Source organism: Oncorhynchus mykiss, chromosome 2 (assembly GCF_013265735.2).
Source record: "Oncorhynchus mykiss isolate Arlee chromosome 2, USDA_OmykA_1.1, whole genome shotgun sequence".
Classification (NCBI taxonomy): domain Eukaryota; kingdom Metazoa; phylum Chordata; class Actinopteri; order Salmoniformes; family Salmonidae; genus Oncorhynchus; species Oncorhynchus mykiss.
The window spans coordinates 66,947,039-66,971,548 of NC_048566.1; the positions used below are offsets into that span (position 1 = coordinate 66,947,039).

At 42.1% G+C, this 24,510-nt stretch overlaps 1 protein-coding gene across 1 annotated transcript in view; it reads left to right on the plus strand.

The window, feature by feature from the left end:
- The window catches only part of LOC110494451 (zinc finger protein ZFPM1), a 95,505-nt gene that overhangs the window by 47,022 nt on the left and 23,973 nt on the right, over positions 1 to 24,510 (plus strand). The window contains exons 2-3 of the mRNA XM_021569506.2: positions 3,767 to 3,904; positions 8,634 to 8,756. Coding sequence (XP_021425181.2) covers positions 3,767 to 3,904; positions 8,634 to 8,756 — 261 coding nt within the window. The remainder of the gene's footprint in view (positions 1 to 3,766; positions 3,905 to 8,633; positions 8,757 to 24,510) is intronic.

The following is a 24,510-nucleotide window of genomic DNA, read 5'->3' on the forward strand; positions in this document are numbered from 1 at the left end:
GATCATCAAGGACATCAACCACCCGAGCCACTGCCTGTTCACCCCGCTATCATCCAGAAGGCGAGGTCAGTACAGGTGCATCAAAGCTGGGACCGAGAGACTGAAAAACAGCTTCTATCTCAAGGCCATCAGACTGTTAAACAGCCACCACTAACATTGAGTGGCTGCTGCCAACACACTGACACTGACTCAACTCCAGCCACTTTAATAATGGGAATTGATGGGAAATGATGTAAATATATCCCTAGCCACTTTAAACAATGCTACCTTATATAATGTTACTTACCCTACATTATTCATCTCATATGCATACGTATATACTGTACTCTATATCATCGACTGTATCCTTATGTAATACATGTATCACTAGCCACTTTAACTATGCCACTTTGTTTACATACTCATCTCATATGTATATACTGTACTCGATACCATCTACTGTATCTTGCCTATGCTGCTCTGTACCATCACTCATTCATATATCCTTATGTACATATTCTTTATCCCCTCACACTGTGTACAAGACAGTAGTTCTGGAATTGTTAGTTAGATTACTTGTTGGTTATTACTGCATTGTCGGAATTAGAAGCACAAGCATTTCGCTACACTCGCATTAACATCTGCTAACCATGTGTATGTGACAAATAACATTTGATTTGATTTGATAGCAGCAATATTATGTACAAAACAAGTTAAAAAATAAGTTACAAATAATGCAAAGAAACAAACAAAAAAAATCTATTAAAATTCAAATACTATACATTTTGCTAGATTTGTTTAATTTACGGCGTAATCAATGAAGTCATTCATCATTACTTTCCTCGGATCAAAGGAAATATATGTTTTATTTCACCTAGATATCAAATTAGAGAAATCATTCCTATCGCATGGACTGCATTTTTTGCAAAGTATAACAAAAGCTTAATTCTGATAATTGAAGTGGGTAAACCCTCTTGGGGGTTCACGCTTGAAAGACCTGATAGAACTGAAGTTAAAATAATATTTATTCCATCCTTCGTCATTCCTTTAAGTCTGAACAATAAGAGGCTCCTCTTCAGCATGTGACTCTATGTCAGGTAACCCAGTTCCCTCTTCAAGAGTACATAGGAAGAGGCCTCTCTCACTCTCTCTAAATATCCTCCTTTAAGATTTTCTTCTTTCTCACAAGTGTCTGATTGTCTGATACAAGTAGCGCTTCTCTTCTTGTTCTGCTGTTTTGTAAGATGAGTATTAGTGTAAGAGCTGGCGAGGCGCGGCGACTGTTTAATCAGTCTTGTTGAGCATGCAGGTTTGATGTGTTGTCTCTGTGTTTAATCACCGCTGCTGAGCACACAGGTTTGATGTGTTGTCTCTGTGTTTAATCACCGCTGCTGAGCACACAGGTTTGATGTGTTGTCTCTGTGTTTAATCACCGTTGCTGAGCACACAGGTTTGATGTGGACGGCGAGTTAATAAAGCAGTATCTCCTCTGCCTTCATCAGCTTTACACTTTGTTCTGTGCTGTATTAGAGTGGCAGATGGAGTTGGAGGCTGCTTCCCCCCAACCCGCTCTCTTTCTTTTTCACTGTCTTTATGATGAAAATTCTGTGTCACAGATGCATGCAGGTTAGTGTGTGTGTGTGTGTCTGTGTGAGTGCACGCACATGAATGACTTGAGACTTATTTCAGAATTTGGCTAATGGTATCAGTTCAGGTTATATACTACATGTTTCAATACTTGATTGACAATCCAGACATTTGCTCCTCAAATTATACTCGGCGACATCTCCATTGTGTGGCATATTTCTGTGTTGTTTTCAGTTACTTAATATACCTAATATGATTGGTTAACAAATTCATTTATTTTTTATTAAGTCTAATTCTGAATTATTTAACAGTCAATTTATTCAGTGAGTTTTAAACAATTTGTGGTTATAACTTTTGAAAAGTTCAGATGATGTAGGATGGTACAATGCTTATCAAGTAACCCGTACTATCCTTTCTTCCAACTATCCTGAAGAGGGAAAAATATTATTATATTTTTTGTGGATAAATGAGGCAAAAGTTTCAACTTATTCCCCACAATTTGATGTCTGAAAGCAGTGGTGCAGCGATTGATTCATTAAACCAGAACAGTAATGAGGAAAGAAATGATAATTCAAACTTACATTTTTAACAAGAAATATAATTGGAATTTTATACAGAGAAGTCCCTTTGTACAATTATGATTAAAGGAAAATTAATTGTATGAAAATGTCCTCACAGATATACTGTAAATTTGATCTACCAAAGCTCAAGCCACATAATTCTAAAATATTGTGTTCGGGATCGATCTTTTTTCTTTCATCTTTTTTTATTTAGTATTAAGGTCCAAATCTAACTGTTAATTTTATCTGAAACAGTGAACCATGCAGGCGTGGAAGTCAAAATTAGCCTAAAGATGTTTCATTTACAAAGACCGAAACACTTTGTCAGGCAGCGATTGTTTCCAAGCATTATCTCTGCCTCGTTTTAATTGCTTGGAAGTGAAATTAACAGAATTAGAAAAATTGGCCTTTCTCTTTTTCTACAAGACTCTTTATTCACGGGTATTGTTGTGTGCTTTGTATAGATTATAGGCCTTTTTGTTCTAGGAGTGTAAATATATATGCCCCCAGTCACGGCTTTAGCTTGGAACAATCCCACTTCGCTCATCACAACCTCATGGGAATTCATTTACAAACTATGGGGTAAAATCCCATTTTAATATCCAGTATTAATTTGACAAAAATGTACTTGTTTAAAATTGTGTTGTGCCCCAAGACTTAATTGCAATGCCTTTGTTTGCATTTGTTGTTTATTTTCTCCCATGGTAATCAGTAGAATAACCATTTACACCGATTTGACAGTTCCTAATCGTCTTTATGGAATAGGGCCGGTAGATTAATTCATAATCTATGTGCTCTCCTGGGAATAGGCTGTAACGTTATGTCTACAGAGAGTTGTGGCATCCAATCCGATTTGAAATACTGGTGGGCTTTCATAATTAGAGTGGTCTCATGTAGAACCTTTTCTGTGTGTGACAGTAGAGTGAAAGCATGTGAGGAGAGAGCTGTTCCCGACCTGCACCAATAGAATGAGACCGTGATGATGGGGATTGGTTCTGATGAAAACAAGGAAAGGTTTTGTGTTCTCATCCTTGGTTTTACTTAGTCTGGATTATAATTATTAGGAGAATGCATATCAATTCATTTTTATTATTTTAAAGCATTATTAGCATTATTATTATTAAAGCATGATATTGTTATGCTTTAATTTAGGCTATCCTCACCGGTCTAAAATAGCTCAGCAACAAAATCGGCAGGTAGTCAGCAGGGATTATAGAAATACAATATCAGGTGTGAGTTAATTATTTTATGACATTAGTAAAACCGCTTTAGTGTACCAAATATACAATGTATTAAAAATTTTGCATTCAGGGCATAGCACTTATTTTTTTCACACATTACGGAATCTGTTGTGCAGAATTTGATATCCTTAATTTTTTGGGTCACTCCTAATTCCATGAGATCAATTTTACAAGGGACATGAAATGAAAAATGTAATCACTTCAGAGCTTTCTGTACTGAAGAGTGACAGCACAATATTCTAGTTTCACTGTATTTAAATGGCTAAATATATAGTCATGAATTGGGGTATGGATTCCTTCACCTGATGTTATTGTGCTGTGGGTTAGAGGTTAATGCCTTCATATAAATGAGTAAAGATTTTCAATACAATTAAATGTTCCCTCTTTTTTTCCTTTAAGGTTCTATTGGCGACCTGGAGGGTGGTGAGGACAACACACCTGACGATGTCAGCCTATCGGGCGATGAGGGCGGAGCCTCAGACTCAGCAGAATGTGACAGCTCCAGTCCACCACCATATACCCCCCTGTACAATGAAGGTGAGCTCTCCCACCTCTGTTCACCCCCCTGTACAATGAAGGTGAACTCTCTCAGCCTGGGGCAGCACTGAGAAACATACAGCTATTCTCTTATAACCATGCAACACAACTCAGTGAGTACCTGGTGGCATCTGAGCAGATCAACTGCTTCTCACAATGTCTTAGCTCATGGCTGGTACTGTAGCTTGCTGAGATGCTGTGAGTGACCTGACTCTCTGCCACTATTGCCAAACGGCTCATATGCCACTCAAATACTACTGCCAGTGGTAGTTCCCTGGTTTTTCTCACTGAACCATTGCTTTTAATTCTTCCCCAGGTTATGAACAATTATTGGCAAGTGCCCTGTTTCATTCTGTGGAACTATCTGTGGTGAGCTCATCATTTCAGTTGATTCATACAACAGTTGTCTTCTGTGATGGCACCAGGGTCTTGGAGATATATTGATAGCGTCGTCTCAGTCCTCAGTCTTTTGTCTCAGTCTCAGTCATATGTTTTCTAGTAATTATTTATCTATTCGGCAGTCTTCACTACAGTAGGTATGACTGCGGCTGTTATGTTGACTCTATTATTCAATATTTGCATTGATGATTTGATTGATTCCCCCTACTCATTATGATTTCTTTATTAGTTGTAAGTTAAAATATACGTTATGTGGTTCCTGGATAATAAGTTCTATACTCTCTCAAATCAACTGCCAGTGCTATGTAACCACTAATTCCCATAAACTCATCATATCCCAATATCCCACTACTTGTTAATTGTTAACCAAAACTATACAGAATAGGGGCAAACCATCAATGAATGTTGCAAAGATAATTTCACATGTACATACAGTACCAGCCAAAAGTTTGGACACCTACTCATTCAAGGGTTTTTCTTTCTTTTACTATTTTCTGCATTGCAGAATAATAGTGAAGACAAGCTATGAAATAACACATACGGAATCATGTAATAACCAAAAAAGTGTTAAAACAAATCAAAATATATTTTCGATTCTTCAAAGTATCCACCCTTTGCTATGATGACAGCTTTGCACACTCTTGGCATTCTCTCAAGCAGCTTCACCTGGAATGCTTTTCCAACAGTCTTGAAGGAGTTCCCACATATGCCTAGCACTTGTTGGCTGCTTTTCCTTCACTTTGCGGTCCAACTCATCCAAAACCATCTCAATTGGGTTGACACCGGGTGATTGTGGAGGCCAGGTCATCTGATGCAGCACTCCATCACTCTCTTTCTTGGTCAAATAGCCCTTACACAGCCTGGAGGTGTGTTGAGTCAATGTCCTGTTGAAACACAAATGATAGTCACACTAAGCGCAAACCAGATGGGATGGCATATCGCGCAGAATGCTGTGGTAGCCATGCTGGTTAAGTGTGCCTTGAATTCTAAATAAATCACAGACAGTGTCACCAGCAAAGCACCATCAAACCACCTCCGCCATGCTTCATGGTGGGACCACACATGCGGAAATTATTTGTTCACCTATGCTGCATCTCACAAAGACGGTTAGAACCAAAAATCTCAAATTTGGACACATCAGACCAAAGGACAGATTTCCACCGGTCTAATGTCCATTGCGCGTGTTTCTTGACCCACGCAAGTCTCTTCTTCTTATTGGTGTCCTTAAGTAGTGGTTTCTTTGCAGCAATGCGACCATGAAGGCCTGATTCACGCAGTCTCCTCTGAACAGTTGATGTTGAGATGTGTCTGTTGCTTGAACTCTGTGAAGCATTTATTTGGGCTGCAATTTCTGAGGCTAGTAACTTTTTAATAAACTTTAATAAACTTATCCCCTACAGCAGAGGTATCACTGGGTCTTCCTTTCCTTTGGTGGTCCTAATGAGAGCCAGTTCCATCATGGTTTTTGCAACTGCACTTGAAGAAACTTGAAACGTTTTTGAAATGTTCTGAATTGACTGAGCTTCATGTCTTAAGGTAATGATGGACTATTGTTTCTCTTTGCTCATTTGAGCTGTTCTTGCCATAATGTGGACTTTGTCTTTTACCGAATAGGGTTATCTTCGAATCATATTATTTTGAGTTATTACAGAGTTCTGTATTTATTTTAAAAAAAGACAAATTCCTGCTCTTGTGAAATTTTGGGATGGAATGTTAAGTGATAAGTGTCTGCTGGTTGGCTTGGTTTGATAAACCCATGGAAATTCTGTCAGGTGTTAATTGAGACTAGATTAAAGATTACCCAGGGTTGTGTGTTGGTTTCAGCTTGTGTGCTGCAGGTGAGGATGAGAGAATTAAGTGTGTGAGTGTGTGTGCGCGCTCGCTCGCGATGGAGAAGAATAGAACGTCGATTACATTTCAGCGACAAATAAAGCTTGCATTTTTGTGTTTTCTCTTGTGTCTTTGTCCCCCCCCCCCCAAACTGAATGGAGAAAAGCGACATGTCACCTTGTTGATTTAGCTCTCTCTCTGGTTCCTCGGTTGCCCGGTCCTGCCATTATCAGCTCTCTGTAAATCAGCCGTGTTTGACGGACCTGCTCTTTCAACCTGGGATCAATACCAGGTCTTTATCGGGCCAGCGCTGGCTAATAAAGGCAAGGTCCCTTATCCACCATCTGGGAGAGAGAGAGACACAGGCGATAAGCTCCTGATAACTTAGAGAGAAAAACACATTCTACCAGTAACAGGACCCGCTCTGTGTTCATCTTCTAGACAGAAAACAAATATATTAATTTGCAATGAACAAAGAATGCACCTTTGCACATGCACACACAGATACGCTACTCATCTGCTCAATCCATCTGTCTCTGTCGTGGTGTGACTGCTTCCTTTCAATGTTCCTTCATTCTCAGTGTTTGATGAGATCTATGGTCTACATGTGAATACAGGAACTCTTACTGAAACAAGGACCCTTGTCTGAGACCTTATTAGGATAATAAAACTTATGCTAGTCAAAACTAGTGAGGGAGATAGACCAACACTGCTGGTCCAAATAACTCTTTCTCTTCACAGGGCCTTTGTGCTCAAGTAGCATCCCTGTTTTTGTTTCTGTGGGAACCAGTGGAGTTCACCAGTGAGTTAAGAGCAGAGGTCAACAATGCAGTAGGGGGAGGACACACAGTGAGTTGGGGATGAGAAAGAGGAGTCTGGGTTTAGAAGTTCAGGTTGTTGGGTGACTTTGCCCTGCAGGTGTGACAGGGGAAGTTCTGCTTATCAGATTGATAGAGGCTTTCTCGGTTGGGGGGGTGGGGGGTGGGAGGCATAGAAGGAGGGGAGGAGGTAGAGAGGGGGGAGGAGGGGGCGGCAGAAAAGTCTCTGTCATCGACTCCTGATACCTGCCTCCTCGGCTCAGATGATATGGGAGATAATATTGATAATATTAAACGCAATAACTGTGGTTCCAGCTCCACTCCCCCAGCTGAGCGCTGCATGATAAAATCAATATGCCATTCAATGTGATTTATAGCTGAAAATAATGGGACTGTTTAGGCAGGGAGGGAGGGTTAGTAGTGTCGGGGCTGATGTGCTGGGACAGGCTGAGTGTGTGTGTGTGTGTGTGTGTGTGTGTGTGTGGGGTGGGATGGAGAGTTGGACGGGGTGGGTGGATTTTTAGGGAGGAGGAGGCAGGCAATGGTTTATTTTTTTATTTTTTTGACGATACAGATCTAATCTTCAACTGTTACACTAATAACAGCACCTCTCTGAGGGCGTCGTTGGCGGACGTTTATGGCTGGGTATCGATCGAGCGCTATCGCTGTTTATCTGAGCGAGAATGCAATGGTAAACATGCCCTTTGTGCACAAGGCCGAGGTGTTATCGGGGTGGGTTGATGGGAAGGGATTTGGGGAAGGGGAAAAGGTGAGTGGGGCAGGGGCGGGAGAGTCCCTCTGATTAAGCTAATGGCTGATAATCAGCCCATTCTGATATGTAGGAACACAGTGGAAGTAAAGTGTATGATACCAAAGTCAAAGAGGAGGTTCAGAGTTCTCCCTACACAGTGAACACTGATCAGAGAGAGAGATTCAGTAATCACCTTCATCAAAGACAGACAGGGATATTGATGACAGTGATTAGAGTGTATACTCCGTCTGTGTCTTTGTTGGAGGTGGTTTGCCTTTATGCGACGGAGGCAGAGAGGGAGAGATCACTAGACATCGTCTCTAATGAGGTTTTCTGTCTGTGGTGTCGCTTGGAGAATCAAAGGGTCCATCTCCGTGCTGAGGTGTTGTGTTACACAGCTATGGAGGCTTTATTCTGAGGGCTTTGATCAACAGACAGGAACCGCCAATGATGAGGAAAGTATGTGTGGAGTAGACTCATTGTACACACACATACACACTCAAGTGTGACGAATTGCGAGCACCACACACACACACACAGACACACACACAGTGTCCTGTCCTCTGGATGGATGGCGCTGATAGACATGGCAGCTCTGCTTCTAGCTCCTAAACCACTTTGCAATTTTTATTTATTTATTTATTTCTTACGTTATTAGCCCAGAACGTTTTTTGTGTTATTACATACACCCGGAAATAACTTTTTGATATTAGAACAGTGGTTACTATGACACACACTCACACAGGTTGAATAAGACAAAAGTGGATAAATAGCCACTGGATGGCCATCGATCCTCTTCTAAATAGTGTTTGTTTTCATGTCTCTGTGTAACGTCATATTACTATAATATGATACGTATATAATGTATAATGCACCAACCCTGTTGTTTGAATAGATGTCTCATTGTTCTGATGCCCTCTTCTTTCAACAGAGCCAAGGACACATGAATCCCTTTGTGCACCTGATGATGATGATGAGGAGGAGGAGAAAGGTCCAACACACACTAAGGAGGAGATGGAAGAGGAGGAAGACTGTCTACATTGGAGGGGTCCAGGTGAGTCAGTTTGTCTGTCTGTCCGTCTAGTCAGAGACTGTGAATCCATGTCTAGTTTGTCTTGTTTATTGTGTGGTGCGTGTGTAATGTGTTTGTTTTTTTGTCATAGCAGTCTTGACTGAGGGCTGTGTATTTGTTTTGTAAAGTAAGTGTGAGTGTGTTTTAAGTTGCTGTGTTATTGTGTAGATGGTGTGATGTGCCCAGGCTGTTGTTTGGGAGAGGCAGCCTTTAATGTGACCAATGGGAATTGATTAAACTTGTAACAAAAACCCATCTGAGAACACAAACATGTCACAGAGGATTTAACAAGCAATTGCCATCATATTTTTTCCCTCCCTCTTGTCATAGCTGTTTTATTTTTCTTCTGTTCAGTTAAATAATGTAAGGAGATTACTATAGGATCTATCTTTCATATTTATTTTCAAACTGTGTGTGTGAGTGTGTGTGTGCCCATCAGTGAGTATGTCAGTGTTTTTTTAATTATTTTAGTTGAGGATGTTTTCATTATCGTCATGTCCCAGCCTGTCCCTTTAACAGTAATTGGAGCGATATTAATTGCTGTGTGGTTGCTGGTTGATGGCAGCACAGTGATGTTAGTGTGATAGGCTTTTTTCCTCACAAACTAACTGCCGGGAGAGCAAGAGAGAGGGGGAACGAGCGAGAGATAGCCCTTCTATCAGTACTGGAGCAGGCGCTGTCTTTATCAGGAGCACGATTGGCAAAAGGGAAACTTTGACCGGTCTGAATTTTTCCCTTATCGTCAAGCCCCCCCCCCCCCCCCCCCACACACACAATCCCCCATCACCACTAACAACCCCCCAAACCCAGACATGCACTTCCCTCTTGTTATTTCTTCCTCTGAATGTCAGGAATGGAGACATGGTGAACGTGGTCTTGTTCATACATTCGTTTAGTCTCCATCAGCGATTTCTCACAAGTCTCTGGGAGAGGAACATTTTCTCATATGGAAAAGCCTTTCATCTCTTTCTTCTTTGTGTTAGCGTTCTGCTCATTTCTCACTGTCACTTAGTTTACCCCTGTTTTCGGATCAGGCTGAAGATACAGAACTTTCTAGCTGCATATCTGTTTTTGTCTCTACCTCCTGTCTGTCTGGCTGTCCGTCTGGGTACAGGGATTTGGGGGTGGTTTACACTAGAGAGCAGGGTCTGGTCAGGTCCTCACCACAGACATCTCCCCCTCCTTCTTACTCTCTCTTTCCCTCTCACTCTCTCCGTCTCTCTCTGTCGCTCTCACAAGCTGTCCAACTTAACTATTTTCCTCCTCACAAATGCAGACTGTCATGCTCCTGTCTGCCAGAGATTGGTGCTTGCCCTCAATTTCTGTGCTTTCTAGATGTTCATGTCATGGCAGCCACGCTTTATGTGAGAAATTTGATATATTCTGTCTCCATGACTGATGTCTTCAGGCCCTCGCAGTCTTCTCTCTATGCCATAATGAGTCAATGATGAACACAATCATGAATATTTGTCGTTCATTTACAGTGTAGAAATATTTTTCATGTAATTTCCAATTCTGTGCAAAAATCCCATTTTTACAATATAATGGTAATGATTATTACGTTAGCAATTCTTTATAGAAAGGATTTTTATATATTTTTTAATCTATTTCGTTCCTGTAAATTATATTGCATTGTGTCTGTGTCATTACCACTGCTCAGACATTACATTTCACACGAACAGAAGGAAGACTCGTATTGTAATTGCTCAAAATAAGGATTTGAATTATTCCCATGCCTATATTTGTCGACCACATTCGTTTCCTGTTATTAGAAAATAAAATGTGACACTTCCCATCAGAAAGGCATTATACTATCTTCCTGTAAAGTGTCATTAGTGTGTTATTTTCCCTGGTAGGACCATATGATAAGTGGTTATCATATGGTTGTAGCCTACACTTTCATCCAAGTGAGTGATATGACTATAGACGATCGTTATCAAGCAGTATAAAAAATTAAATCATTATATTTACTTTCAATAACTATCAATACATTGCCTTTGTGACATTAATTGATAGTGAAAACCATGAACATTAAAATAGGCCTTGACTATAAGCAATATCTAAAGAAGTTGGATGCTGTAGGAAAAGGCTTACACTAGCTCAAATATATATTTAACAAATGATATTCTTGCTATATTTTTCAGGCCACCTGGAAGATGAGGTGTGTGTCTGTGGTTGTATTTCTCTGTAATGGAGTTGGTGTGTGTAATATAGAGTTTGATGAGGGTGTGGTGTTTTAGAATGGAAGGCGGTGGCTGGGACCAAGTGTCTGGCAGGGATAGTATGATACGGTAAAGGGGCTTTTTAATCTAGGATGTGTCCTGCTGCATGATATGCAAAATAAATTATGAAGAGAAAAAAATGTGTCTCTTGAATGACCTTGCTGGCTGGAGGGTTTGATATTTTCCTCTCTGCTTAAAATTCTTGATATGCAAATAGCCATCACAGTAATCCCTCGTGGCTCACAGACTGTCACTCCTGTCTCTCTCTCCTCCACATACTGAACAGAACAGACTGAGTGTCACTGAGCTGTGCAATCGGACCTGGAGAAACCCAGCAGACCTGCCTTGCTAGCATTTTCCTCTATCCTTGTCCTCCAAATTACCCGCAATAATAAATTATTATGGCAACGTAATAATAATAATAATTATTATTTACCAGGCGTGGTGGATTTGTATAATATTTAATTATGAAGGACCATGGAGTGACATAGTAATATGCATATTATCAATGGCATATAAATTATGATAATTTATTTTGGGCAGCGGTGGTGGTGGGTGAGAGGCAGGGAGGGAGTGGTCCTGATATGAAGGTGTGTATAGAGGGTTAGGTTGTCTCTCTGTCAGCAGAGAGTGACTGAATCTGCATATCCCTCTATAGGAGAGCTCCGTAGAGGGAATTGGAGGGTGAGCGGGGGGATGAGGGATGAGCAGAACTAAAGTGGAAAAGGCAGAGGTAGAACTGACATGGCTCCTTACAGGTATACCAAGATTAAAGTATTAAATACAAGTAGTTTTAATCATGAATATAAAAAAGTATGATTATTATGATGTCTGTTTCTAAATCTGCGTATGATATATGGTTTTATGTGAATTTATAAAGAAAATTCATGTACCTAACAGCAAGGTTTTGAACATGCCTTATATTTAGCAGTTTTGGAGACCGTAATCTCCTATCACTATGCATAATATTAAAGGCAGTAATGTTATCTGGAAAATGTTCCTTGTGTGCTTTGCTTTTTTATTATTTTGCAAGTTGCTTTATTTCTCTGTAAAGATTTCCATCAAATGAGAAGTTATACAAGTTTAGTTGTGTGTATCAGGTTGAGATATAGTGGTTTTACTTTTGAGGTTTTATTTCAGCCTATTCCTTGTGTGTCACGAAAGGCAGAAGGCAGTGGAGGTATCAAGTCCAGTAATAACACATTGGCATCATTTTGTGTAGCTATTTTCTCTTAGTATTAGAAATCAACAAAAATACCAATCCCAAAATCTGTTATTTTTTTAGGACAATACTTTGCTACAGAAAGTATCCGTTTGTACCTAGATGATGATTCTAAGGACAAGAACACTTGTTTGCTGTGACCACCAATCAAAGTGATTCTTTCATGGATGAAGTGTACTGATTGTGGTGATACAGTTTTCATTTCTATGCATTTCTGCAAAGGTTGTGGGTGTATATCTACAGCATGTCTTGGCGAAAGAAGATACATTTTCCTATAATGGCAATACTAGGGTAAAGCAGCTCATTTGTGATCCGGTTGGCAGTGACTGTGGTTGTGTGAAGATATCCTGTTATCTGGGGCGGTTTACGGTTGGTCTATTGACATTTATGTAGACCGTTGTTTCAGTCACATCATAAACATTTGACTGTGGTCTGACATCACTTTTGAGGGGTAGGGATTGAGGAGTAGGAGTGCGGGGATCGGGTGAGGGAGTGTGTTTCGCCCTCTGGTGTGAGGCTGAGAATGTGTGCCTAAGGGAAATATTGGTCTCTTGATATGTTCTTATAATGAGCACACAGCAGACTGGTGTATAAAAAGCCAACCACTCATTACTAGACCTTTTTCTCATGGCTTCTCTGTAACCTGTCTATTACAGCAGATTATATTTATCATTCAGAAGCTATTTCTTACTCATTCCCGGAGGTTTGTTTGCCTTTTAGATACTCTATGCCCATTGGACATGTTGATTCAGGGCATTTCCATAGAAAAGGACCCATGAGCACCTACATGCGGTAGCGGTGCATGGGTAAAATCACTGAGCAAGCCAAGCCAGTCAAAAATGCCACCTATGTTGTGATAATTGCGTTTTGCTCTCTAACCCATTCGTTCATACACCACTGTGATACACAATAAGGCCGTGACAACAGAAAGACAACAGTTTACTCAGTGGCAGAATAAATTCAACTACAAATACGTTGGTTTCATTTTTAAAAAAGGAAAGCAACATCTGTCCGGTGAAGTCCACAAAGCAAATGTTGCAAACAGTTATATCTCCTGCAGCATGGTCAAGCAAGTTAATGTTTTCAACAGTTTACTAAACAACACCTGATTGAGAACCACAGAGTTCCTGCACATCAGCACAAAGACAACAGGAGCACTGCCTCTGCTATTCCATCACCATTTCAACTTAAACATTTAAACATCAAATCAACAAGGCTGTATATGCTTAGTTTAATACTGAAAACAAATGTAAATATACCAAAAACGATTTAGTCCAATCAATGTTGCTAAATATCATGTGGCTGTCCATGGTACTGATTTCTGTGTGTGCGTGCGCGCTTAAACAAAAATGTTGACTCACCCTACTTGTGGACTAGTTGAATGCCAATGGCATCCTCTTTTTCATGTTGGCAAACCGGTCTATGGCTCTGTCATACAGTACACTTTTAGTTTTTTGTTGTCATAAGCTACTTCCTTGTATGAGCAACAATTAACCAGCTAAGCTTGCTAGTTATCTAGTTAATGTGAGCCTACTAAGCTACATCTAGGCTGCATATTGAACTTGTCTCAGGCCAGTGGCACAACATATTAATTTATGGTTAGATCAGAATCGCTGTCATAATCATAACCACAAGTCCAAATCCCCATCTCCATCCATGGCTTAGGAAAGGGCCGATTTAGAAGCTAGCTACTGCAGGACATCAACACAAGCAGACCAGAAACAGATACGTGATTTGATTGGTCTGAAGCCAAATCCAAACTGGCCTCCCATGGGGGGGTGTTTTGCTGCACTGGAACATCCCACAGTTGAACTCAGCTCAATGCTGATTGGCAAAAAAAGAAATGATCAAGGGAGGCCAAATTCTTGCTGGCATCAGTCAATCAATCAAATGCTACATGTTATACTCTTTTGGTCCAGAGAGAATCAGGTACATGGGCTACACATGCTGAGACAGAGGTGCACTGTTTCTCTGTCCAGAGAGAATCAGGTACATGGGCTACACATGCTGAGACAGAGGGGCACTGTTTCCCTGTCCAGAGAGAATCAGGTACATGGGCTACACATGCTGAGACAGAGGGGCATTGTTTCCCTCGCTCGGATGATTTCTCCGGTGAGATTCAGCCACTTGCAAATTTACAGAAAATTATGAGAACACAGAGAGACGAAATATAAATTATTTGATTTACTTATTTATTGGTTAAATATTTGTTGAAGCCTGGCTTCCCTTGGCATCCATGAATACACGTCACTGCCTACATGTGAAGTTCACAGGAGAATATCAAATTGGGTGTCAAATGAACACTAAGAGCCTATATTATTAAGTGATTAAAACTTGTAATTCGTTACCAAATTGGTAATGGAATAACCAAGAAATCGGTCATGGAATTAGTGCAACTGAATTTACATACTGTTATGTTCAGCTCATAACTGTTTTCTTTCTGTCGTCGGTGGTCAAACCAAGAGTTATAAATCTGTCTGAGTGGACAACTTCTCTCTCTCTCTCTCCAGTTAATGTTACCTTTTACAGCTCTTACTGACACCTACCCATGAGCCTCCTCTCTTTCCATTTACTGTAACCAGCATCCTCACACATTGAGCACCGGATGTCCATGGACGGTGAAAAGTATTTGAAATTAGGTCAGTCCACCTTGGCCTGGCTGGACTGGACCAAATCTGAAACTGTTGTAGATGTATGTTTCACACGTTTGCATAGCACAGTAGAGTAAAGTACTGAGTATAGTACAGTAAATAAAAGTAGTGTACTGAACTCTACTCTACCCTACTCTGCTGTGCTACATTGTACTGTGCTCTACTATGCTGCGTTGGGATGTCCAAACTACTTGTGAAACATGAGGAGAATGACATTCATATCCATAATTATGCATTTCTATGTAGTACATATCAGGGACCCATGTTGTAATTCCGTTACCATAATGATGTTTAAATCAACTTGACTTGCTCTAGTTCAATAACCAAAATATATGTTTTGCAAATTCAAGGTGCCATGCCATAGCTGACACCCCGTTCTTTCTGCAAACATGTTTGAATCTTTTTGGGAAAAAGTAGTTGCATAAAAATCTAAGGTCGAAGACAATATGTACTCCTGGGAATAGAGACAGAAATAAAGAATGCTGACATTCACATGCAAAACTTCATTTTGAGTTCAAAGCCCAGTGGTTGAATGTGTTTACTTCCATGTGAATGTGGTCTGTTCCTGTGAATAAACATGGTGGCCATTACATGTCTGTTTCACTGTGGTAAAATAATAAGCTCACTGTTTAATGATGGACCTGCTTTGGTGTATTTTATCTAGAATGAAGGAGCAACTGTAGTTAAGCCTTAACAACCCCCTCTATCTCCGTTCCTCTTGAACCCCACCCCTGTCCACCCCTGTCCTCTCACTCTCGCTCTCTCTCAACTGGCCCTGTCTCTGTGTCACTCTGTTCCCCTCGTGATGATTGATAGGCGAGGGGTATAATCTAAAGGAACATTTCTCAGTGCTGTCCAGGCCCTATCAGCCCAGCTGCTCCCATCGCCGATGTGTTAGCGCCTGTTGCCGGGACAGAGCCATGGTGATTACAACCCTATCAGATGCCTGGCTTCTCAGCAGTGCTAGCCCACATCCTGTCCTTCCTACCCTGCGTTTCAGTTTGTTCTTTCCCCCTCCTGTCCTCTATCTCTCCACTGCCAGACTCACACCAACTTCCCACTCCAGCTCACTGCTCCACTATACTGAATGTTTTTATATGGTTTAGATCTGATGTGTGTGATGAGATTTCATGCAGGGGAAAGAGCATTGTCACATGTACTGTACTGTGGTGAACTTGGAGAGGGTGATGTATTTTCTGAAATGCATCGTTGGCTTGGTGTGCCCAAATGGAAGTATCTCTGGAATGATTGAATGTCAATACAGTAGTTGCCACCTCCAGCCTGATTCAATGAATTAACACCAGGAAATGGGAATTTCTGGCACTTTTTCTGACACACTCCTCTAACAAAATCTGCTGTTAAAACTGTAGGAAAAAAGTAGCCATTTTAGGAAGTGGAACACTCAATTGTCTCTCCTCCGTTAGCCCATTAATACTTCCCTTTTCTTACCCGTGATCAGTAATGTAGTGGTCAACAAATAGGTGGGTAACTCTGCTCACCGGTCGCAGTGACAAAAAGAATGCTCCCTGTTCTTTTAATGCATTTTTCTGCAAAAGGAGGGTAAACTGTTGGGAGATGGGGGAAAAAAGGTGGGGGAAAAAAGGTGGGGAAACTGTTAGGAGATGGGGAAAAAAAGGTGGGTAAACTGTTGGGAGATGGGGAAAAAAAGGTGGGTAAACTGTTGGGAGATGGGGAAAAAAGGTGGGTAAACTGTTGGGAGATGGGGGAAAAAAAGGTGGGTAAACTGTTGGGAGATGGAGGAAAAAGGTGGGTAAACTGTTGGGAGATGGGGAAAAAAAGGTGGGTAAACTGTTGGGAGATGGGGAAAAAAGGTGGGTAATCTGTTGGGAGATGGGGGGAAAAAGGTGGGTAAACTGTTGGGAGATGGGGGAAAAAGGTGGGTAAACTGTTTGGAGATGGGGGAAAAAGGTGGGTAAACTGTTGGGAGATGGAGGAAAAAGGTGGGTAAACTGTTGGGAGATGGGGGGAAAAAGGTGGGTAAACTGTTGGGAGATGGGGGAAAAAGGTGGGTAAACTGTTGGGAGATGAGGGAAAAAGGTGGGTAAACTGCGTTTACTTGCATTTACCCTCCACTACACCACTGCCTGTGATTTCTATATAGATTTATTACAGGAAGCAGCATTATGTTTAAAACGGTTTGTTCTTTTAAAGTACAGACACAGACCAGAGTGTAAGAAAAGGACTCATATTTTATGGCACGTTGTTTCACATCCTTGTGCGCTATTATTATAACGCCTTAGGCCTTATAACTTGTAGCTAGTGGATTTGTACATGGCCCTGACCGTTTACAGTAGCTTCATTCTACACTCACTTTCCAAGTCTACATCCTGATACAGCTATGATTGAAATGTCCTTCATGAAGCCAGAAGGAGTTGTTAAAGAAGACATGAATTAATGATTGAATTAATTATCGAAGTCACATACCGTACAATTAATTTTGTGGCTTTGCCCGAGTCTTTTTTTCCCTCCATCTATGCGGAGAGAATGTCAAGAAACATTTTCTAATTAATTTATGTGTGATTATCAGGGAGAGTTTCTGGAAGGTCTCTACTTTCAATTTCTAAAAGGGTAGCAGTGGAGGAAGGGGAGGCTGTAAGAGATGGAGGCAAAGAATGAATAGAGATTGAGCTCACACGCACATATACACGCACATATGCACACGCACGCACACACACACTGTCTGTGTGTGTGTGGGTGGGTGGGGGGAGATCAGGGGTAGTATTGGTGTCTTGATCAGATCTAACCATTCTCCCCTGTCTGTGACCCTCCAGTCCTACTGCTGCTGCCCTTGACCCTAATGAAGCTGCTCTCTGTTTTACAGTGCCCCCTGTTGGTACAGCCTCCCGGAGACACAGGAAGTACATTGCACATAGCCACTATTAATGATGACATTCAGTGCTTGTCCTTTTTGTATGTTTCTTTTTTACATAACCTTGGACTCCCAGCTGGCTGTGTTTTTAGAGTGATAAAGTATACTTGAAGTATAAACTCAGACAAGGGTGTTACTAGTCATGTATCTCAATTACAGGCTCTTATTGCAAGTAAACACATTCAACCACTGGGCTTTGAACTCAAAATGAAGTTTTGCATGTGAATGTCAGCATTCTTCATTTCTGTCTGTATTCCCAGGAGTACATATTGTCAACACTGTCTTGCTACCCTGGCTTACAGTAATGTTCCCCATTTTGTTTTAAGTTATTTTATCTTATTTCACATATTTGTAATTTGCATGTTTGGCATCTGCTCTTTCCTAGGGTATGTATTTTGCTGATAAAAGTTCAGCAGTGCAGTTAAAAGAAATTAGTTGGGTAAACAGTCGTAAATGTCAATGATAAAGTTCTGTTGAAGCTCATCTGATTAGCGTGGCGATGCAGGTGTCTTATCTTTGCTGTGCAATAGAGGGTAAAATGGAAATGATTGCGTCCTGAGCATGAGGTGCATATCCAGAAATGTGTATATTTTCAACTGAACCGCTACTGGACCCGAAGGGACTCTGGGTCTGCTTGGATGATCATGGAAATGTTTCTTGTTAGAGAGTGTAGGTGTAACTCCATTTGGCAAAATCAGACCATAACTCTATCCTCCTGCTTGCTGCTTACAAGCAATAACTCAAACAGGAAGTACCAGTGACACGCTCAATACAGAAATGATCCATTGAAGTGGATGCTAAACTACAGGACTAGCACAGATTGGAATATGTTCCGGGACACATCTGATTGAGGAGTTTACCACATCAGTCACCGGCCTAATTAAGTGCATCAATGACGTCGTCCCCACAGTGACCGTATGTTTATAACCCAACCAGTCATGGATTACAGGCAACATCTGTGCTGAGCTAAAGGCTAGTGCTGCCGCTTTCAAGGAGTGGGACACTAATCTATAAGAAATCCTGCTTCGACCTTCGAGCCATGAAACAGGCAAAGCGTCTAAGACCGCATCCTAAGACCAAATCCTACTACACCGGCTCTGATGTTCAGCAGTTGGTGCAGGGATTGCGAACTACCACGGATTACAAAGGGAAACCCAGCAGAGAGCTGTCCAGCAACACGAGCTTAACAGATGAGATAAATGCCTTCTATGCTCACTTCCAGATAAGAAACATAGAACCATGCATGAGAGCACCAGTTGTTCCGGACACCTGTGTGATCTCGCTCTCCGTAGCCGATATGAGTAAGAGTTAACATTCACAAGGCCACGGGGCCAGGACATGCGGCGTACTCAGAGCATGTGCTGACCAGCTGGCAAGTGTCTTCACTGACATTTTCATCCTATCCCTAACCCTTCATGGCTGCGCACAGCTCCAACACCATCTTTAAGTTTGCTGACGGCCAGACGGTGATAGGATTGATCCCCGACGACGATGAGCCAGCCTGTAAGGAGGAGGTCAGTGACCTGGCAATGTGGTGTCAGGAATACGGCCTCTCCCTCAACATCGGCAAGACCAAGAAACTGTTTGTGGACTACAGGAAACATCCACATCTATGAGGGCTGTAGTGGAGCGGGTCGAGAACTTCAACTTCCTCTTTGTTCACATCACTAAGGAATTAACATGGTTCAGACACACCCACACAGTTGTGAAGACGGCACAACAGCGCCTCCTCCCCCTCAGGAGGCTGAAATTATTTGGCATTCCTTTATTCCTCAGTCTATTATCTATCGTGTTGCCTTTCACGTTGCCTTTCTATCGTGTTGCCTGTCACTTTATACCTACCTATACAGTAGCTACCTCCAATTACCTTGTACCCCTGTTCAGCGACTCTGTACTAGTACTCCATGTATATAGATGGCCATGTTATTTTTACTCCTTATTGTTATTTATTATTCACTGTGTATTTATTCCTCGTGTCACCATCTATTTTTATTTTACCTTTTTTATTTTAATCTTTAACTCTGCATTGTTGGAAATGGACCCCTAAGTAAGCATTTCACTGTTAGTCAACACCTGTTGTTTGCAAAGCATGTGACAAATAACATTTGATTTTGATTTACCGATTGGGGCCCATCTTCTTTCCTCAGTTGGGAGTTACAGGGCAGAGCAGAGAGGGAGTCCCCATGCTGAGTGAGTGGGGAAGAAAGCTCAGGGATTTGTCATTCAGCAGAGGTCAAACCCCACCTATTAGCGCGGGGTCGTAGTACGGCCCTGATAAAGATTTCCTGTTGTACTGTGTCAAAAAAATCAATGGCTCCGCAGCGATGTGCTCATTTGATATCAACAATTGTTTTTTAAAATCAATTAGCCTTGATAGAGGAGACTATGGTGTTGGGGAGTAGGGGAGCACCTGTTACTTAGGGTTGTGTAACTGCTTTTTGTTAGTCATTGGTCAATCATTTTGTTTTGCACACGTGACAACCAACAGAACGCTAGGTTAGGTTGGCTGATGTAATGTTGGTCATTGTCGTTGAGTAATGCTGGTGATGTTGTCATTCATTGCTCAATAACTCAAAGTTCTTGTCCATTAGACCATGAATTGCTGTCCAAGAGTCCCATGAATTGTTGAGAATAACTAGATAAATGTACGCTGTGTATTTGACCTGTACCAGGAAGTGCTACTGTATGTCTGTCTCAAAACATTGTTTGGGTAATCTAGTCTGAACTCCGGTCCCCCTACAGTACTACTACTCATTGGTAGTACTTTAACATTATATAATTTATAACCCATTTGGTGGTGTTGGGTTACTCATAGGGCCATGTAACGGCAGGACATCAATGTTCACTGAGCTCATGACAATTTGACAGACTTGTCAAACTACTTTCAGGTGTCTGTTAACAAGTATGTTTTTTTTTCTCAGCTTAGAAGTGATGTTTCCTTTGTTCCTCTTGAAGGGTTCAGAGAGGAAGGGAATTTGTGTGAGTCTGTCTGTGGATACGTGCCACAACAGGTCACAAACATACAAGGTCTCTATAAAATAAAAGTGGTTATGTGATTGTTGGCTACATCCAGGTCAATGATGCATTTGAAATATTGTACATGTATTTTTGTTACTAATTTATGACCTCATTGTTGCATTATTCACCCTTCTGTCCTTCCTCTCCGTCCTACCCTCCCTCTATCCCCATCTTTCTACTCATCGGGTAATTGCATTAGTCATTTCATTAATGATAGAGTGATTGTTTGTTTTATTGTCTGCTGTTGTAAACGGACAGGGCGCCTCAGTGGCTGGTGAAGCAGCCGTATTGATGAGGCTTTGTGTGGACACTGCCAGAGTGGAGCTATATTGATAAGGCTGGCCCCTCGGTCTATGTGGACTCTGTCGTGCAAGATCCCTATTGATAAGGCCTGTGTTTTTGTGGCCACTGGTCACGCAGCAGCGTAGATGATGTCTGTGTTCCAGGCCGGGGATATTGTTGAGGGCTGTGAGGGTATAGATATGGTGTAGAGGTGAGGAGAGGGGCCAGGGTATCAGGCGGAGTGGGCAAGTGGCAGGGCATTGAACAGGGCTGTGGGGGGTGTAGAGCCTCTACAGAGGGGCCAGTATCAGGCCGAGAGGCGAGCGGCAGGTCATTGAGCAGTATTGATAAGAACCCCAGGTCATTATGGGGTTTTGTGGTGGGTGGTAGTGGTAATTAGCAGTGATTAGGACTGGAGGAGGTCCTGCGTAGAGTAGCGCCATGCTAACCTGCAGAGATTACAGATGTGCAGTGATTAAAAGGCCTCGTGATCACTCCCTCCGCCTCAGTGGGAGGATGAAACTGATCTCTTATTTAAAGCCGCCGGTTGGATGGTGTGCCCGGGCGGCTGGCCGTGGGCACCTCAGAGCTGGACCCTACCATCCAGGAGGTGACGCCGCCTTCCTGTGCTATAGATGATAGAGAGGGAGAAGACTGGGCAGCAGGATCAAATATTTGTAGCTTCTAAATCAAATCAAATATTATTTGTCACATGCGCCGAATACAGCAGGGGTAGTAGACCTTACAGTGAAAATAAGTGTTAGGTATTTACTCAAACTGAAGTTGAAAAAAAAATACATAAACATATATATTTTTTGAAAAGTAACAAATAATTAAGAGCACCAATAAAATAACAGTAACGAGGTTATATACAGGGTGTACTGGTACAGTGTAAATGTGCGGGGGCATAGGTTAGTCGGGGTAATTAATATGTACATGTAGGAAGAGGTAAAGTGTCTATGTATAGATAATAAACAGAGAGTAGCAAGCAGTGTAAAAGATGTGTGTATGTGTGTGTGTGTGGGGGGGAGGTCAATGCACATAGTCCGGGTAGCCATTTGATTAGCTGTTCAGGAGTCTAATGGCTTGGGGGTAGAAGCTGTTAAGAAGCCTTTTGGACCTAGACTTGGCCCTCCGGTACCTCTTGCCGTGTGGTAGTAGAGAGAACAGTCTATGACTAGGGTGGCTGGAGTCTTTGGCAAATTTTAGGGCCTTCTCCTGACACCACCTGGTATAGAGATCCTGGATAGCAGGAAGCTTGGCCCCAGTGATGTAGTGCCTTGCGGCCTGGAGGCTGAGCAGTTGCCATACCAGGCGGTGATATAACAGTTGTAAAACTTTTTGAATATCTGGCGACCCATGCCAAATCTTTTCAGTCTCCTGAGGGGGAATAGGCGTTCTAAACACTGACTCTCAGTGTGCTCTCTTTGTATTTCCTCACAAAGGTAAAATCTCAGCAGACAATTTCACAATTAGGTTAATAGTGGTGGTCACGTTGATAAGGCATCATGTGACCGAGACCAGCCAGGGACAGGGCAGCAGACTGGACAATGATGGAGTGTTGAGATTAGGGGGTTACAGTGTGATCTGACCAGGGGGTGATGGGAGATAGGCCAAGCCTGGACACTGGACTTCAGCCTCACTGATGTGGACAGAAGACTAACACGGACTAATAGCTAATAGAGACATGGGCCTATTGCCTGTATAGTCTTCAACATTTTATGGGAATCAAATACATTTTAGCTTCAGAGATTTTCAATGGAGTTTGTTTAATTATGAGTTTGTTAGCCCAGTGCAGTTTCATACAGTAGCTTACAATGTGTTCAAATATAGTGGTATGAGCTCCATTTATGACAACCGGAGTCAAACAGTGGTCACATTAACACAATAACACACTCAAAAACACTTTCACAAGCTTGATTCGTTCCCATCTCCTTCTCACTACTGCGTCTGAATTGTTTTCTTCCTTTCCTTCACTCCTCTCTCTCCCTGCCACCCCCCCTTTCTCCATCCCTCTCTCTCCCTGCCACCCCCCCTTTCTCCATCCCTCTCTCTCCCACTCTAGGCTTGTGGGAAAGCCATTTTATCAGCGTCTGTCTGTTGTTCTCTGGTGGGGATAGATACAGAGAAGATAGATGAGTGTTTTGACATGGAGAGTGTTAGACAAACACTCTTATCGCCTCGGCACTTTAGCCCGAGCCCCGAAAGTGAAGCTGAACCATGTGGGGGGGTGGGTGGGTGGGAGGGGGGGGGGGGGGGGGGGGGGGGGGGGGGAGACGGACGGACGGACGGACGGACTGCACTGTAGAGCACCATTGCTATGGGTGACGACTTACTGTATGTACTGGACTCAGTGAATTTCTACATGTCTTTCTCAATCATCCCTTTGTGAGAGACGTGTGTTTTTGTTGAAGCCTTTGAGATCCTACTTGGTTGATCCTCTGTGTTGTTGTAAGGGGTGTCAGTTTGTTAGTGAAGCGTTGTCCTCCTCAATGGCCTTAGTCTCCTCCTGTTCTAGTAGTCTAGTACCCCCCCCCCCCCCCCCCCCCCCCCCTCCAGAAAAGTGGATAGTAGCAGTCTTACCAGCTTTTTTAAAGCTGATCTTAACTTCTTTTGTACATAATGTCTCCTATAAACTATCAAAATAAATCATAAAGATAGTCGCACATTCCATATATCAACTCCCAGTAATTTATTGGGTGATTTACCCAATAGTTTGCACATTTCTGTATTATTTATTTTTATAGTTCATATTCGTCGTTAGTCAGCACCTCCACACAAAAATATTTTTTCTGTGTGTGCACCAGCTCACATAATGTCTCCGCCATAATTTCCTATGACTGAAAAAACAGCTTCTGGACATCTTAACAGTGATCATTAACCTCGATTTGGAGGGAAATTTCTATTTCAACGAGTTGGCAGCTCTTTACATTCTGCTTACTCCGGACCAGGCCTTAAATACCCAGGTCTCGAAAGAGGAAGCGGCTGCAAAAGAGATGCAAGCAATGGGGCATACTGACGCAACCCCGTCGGTGAACCACCGTTGCCCTCTGTTGTATTGGAGTGCAGTCCCTGGAGAACAAACTGGATGAACTCTGTACAAGCTCCGTTCAAGACTATCATATCAACGGCACCTGCATAACGACTTGGTTCAGCAACCGCAAGGCACCGTAAGTCGCTATAGAGCGTGGTAAGTACAGCCCAGTACATCACTGGGGCGGAACTCCCTGCCTTCCAGGACCTCTATACCAGGCGGTGTCAGAGGAAGGCCCAAAGAATTTTCAGACTCCAGCCACCCAGGCCATAGAATGTTCTTTCTCCTATCGCACGGCAAGCGGTACAAGTGCACTAAGTCTAGAACCAACAAGACCCTGAAGAGCTTCTACCACCAAGCCATAAGACCTCGAAACACGACCGCTAAATAGCTAATCATATGGCTACCTGGACTACC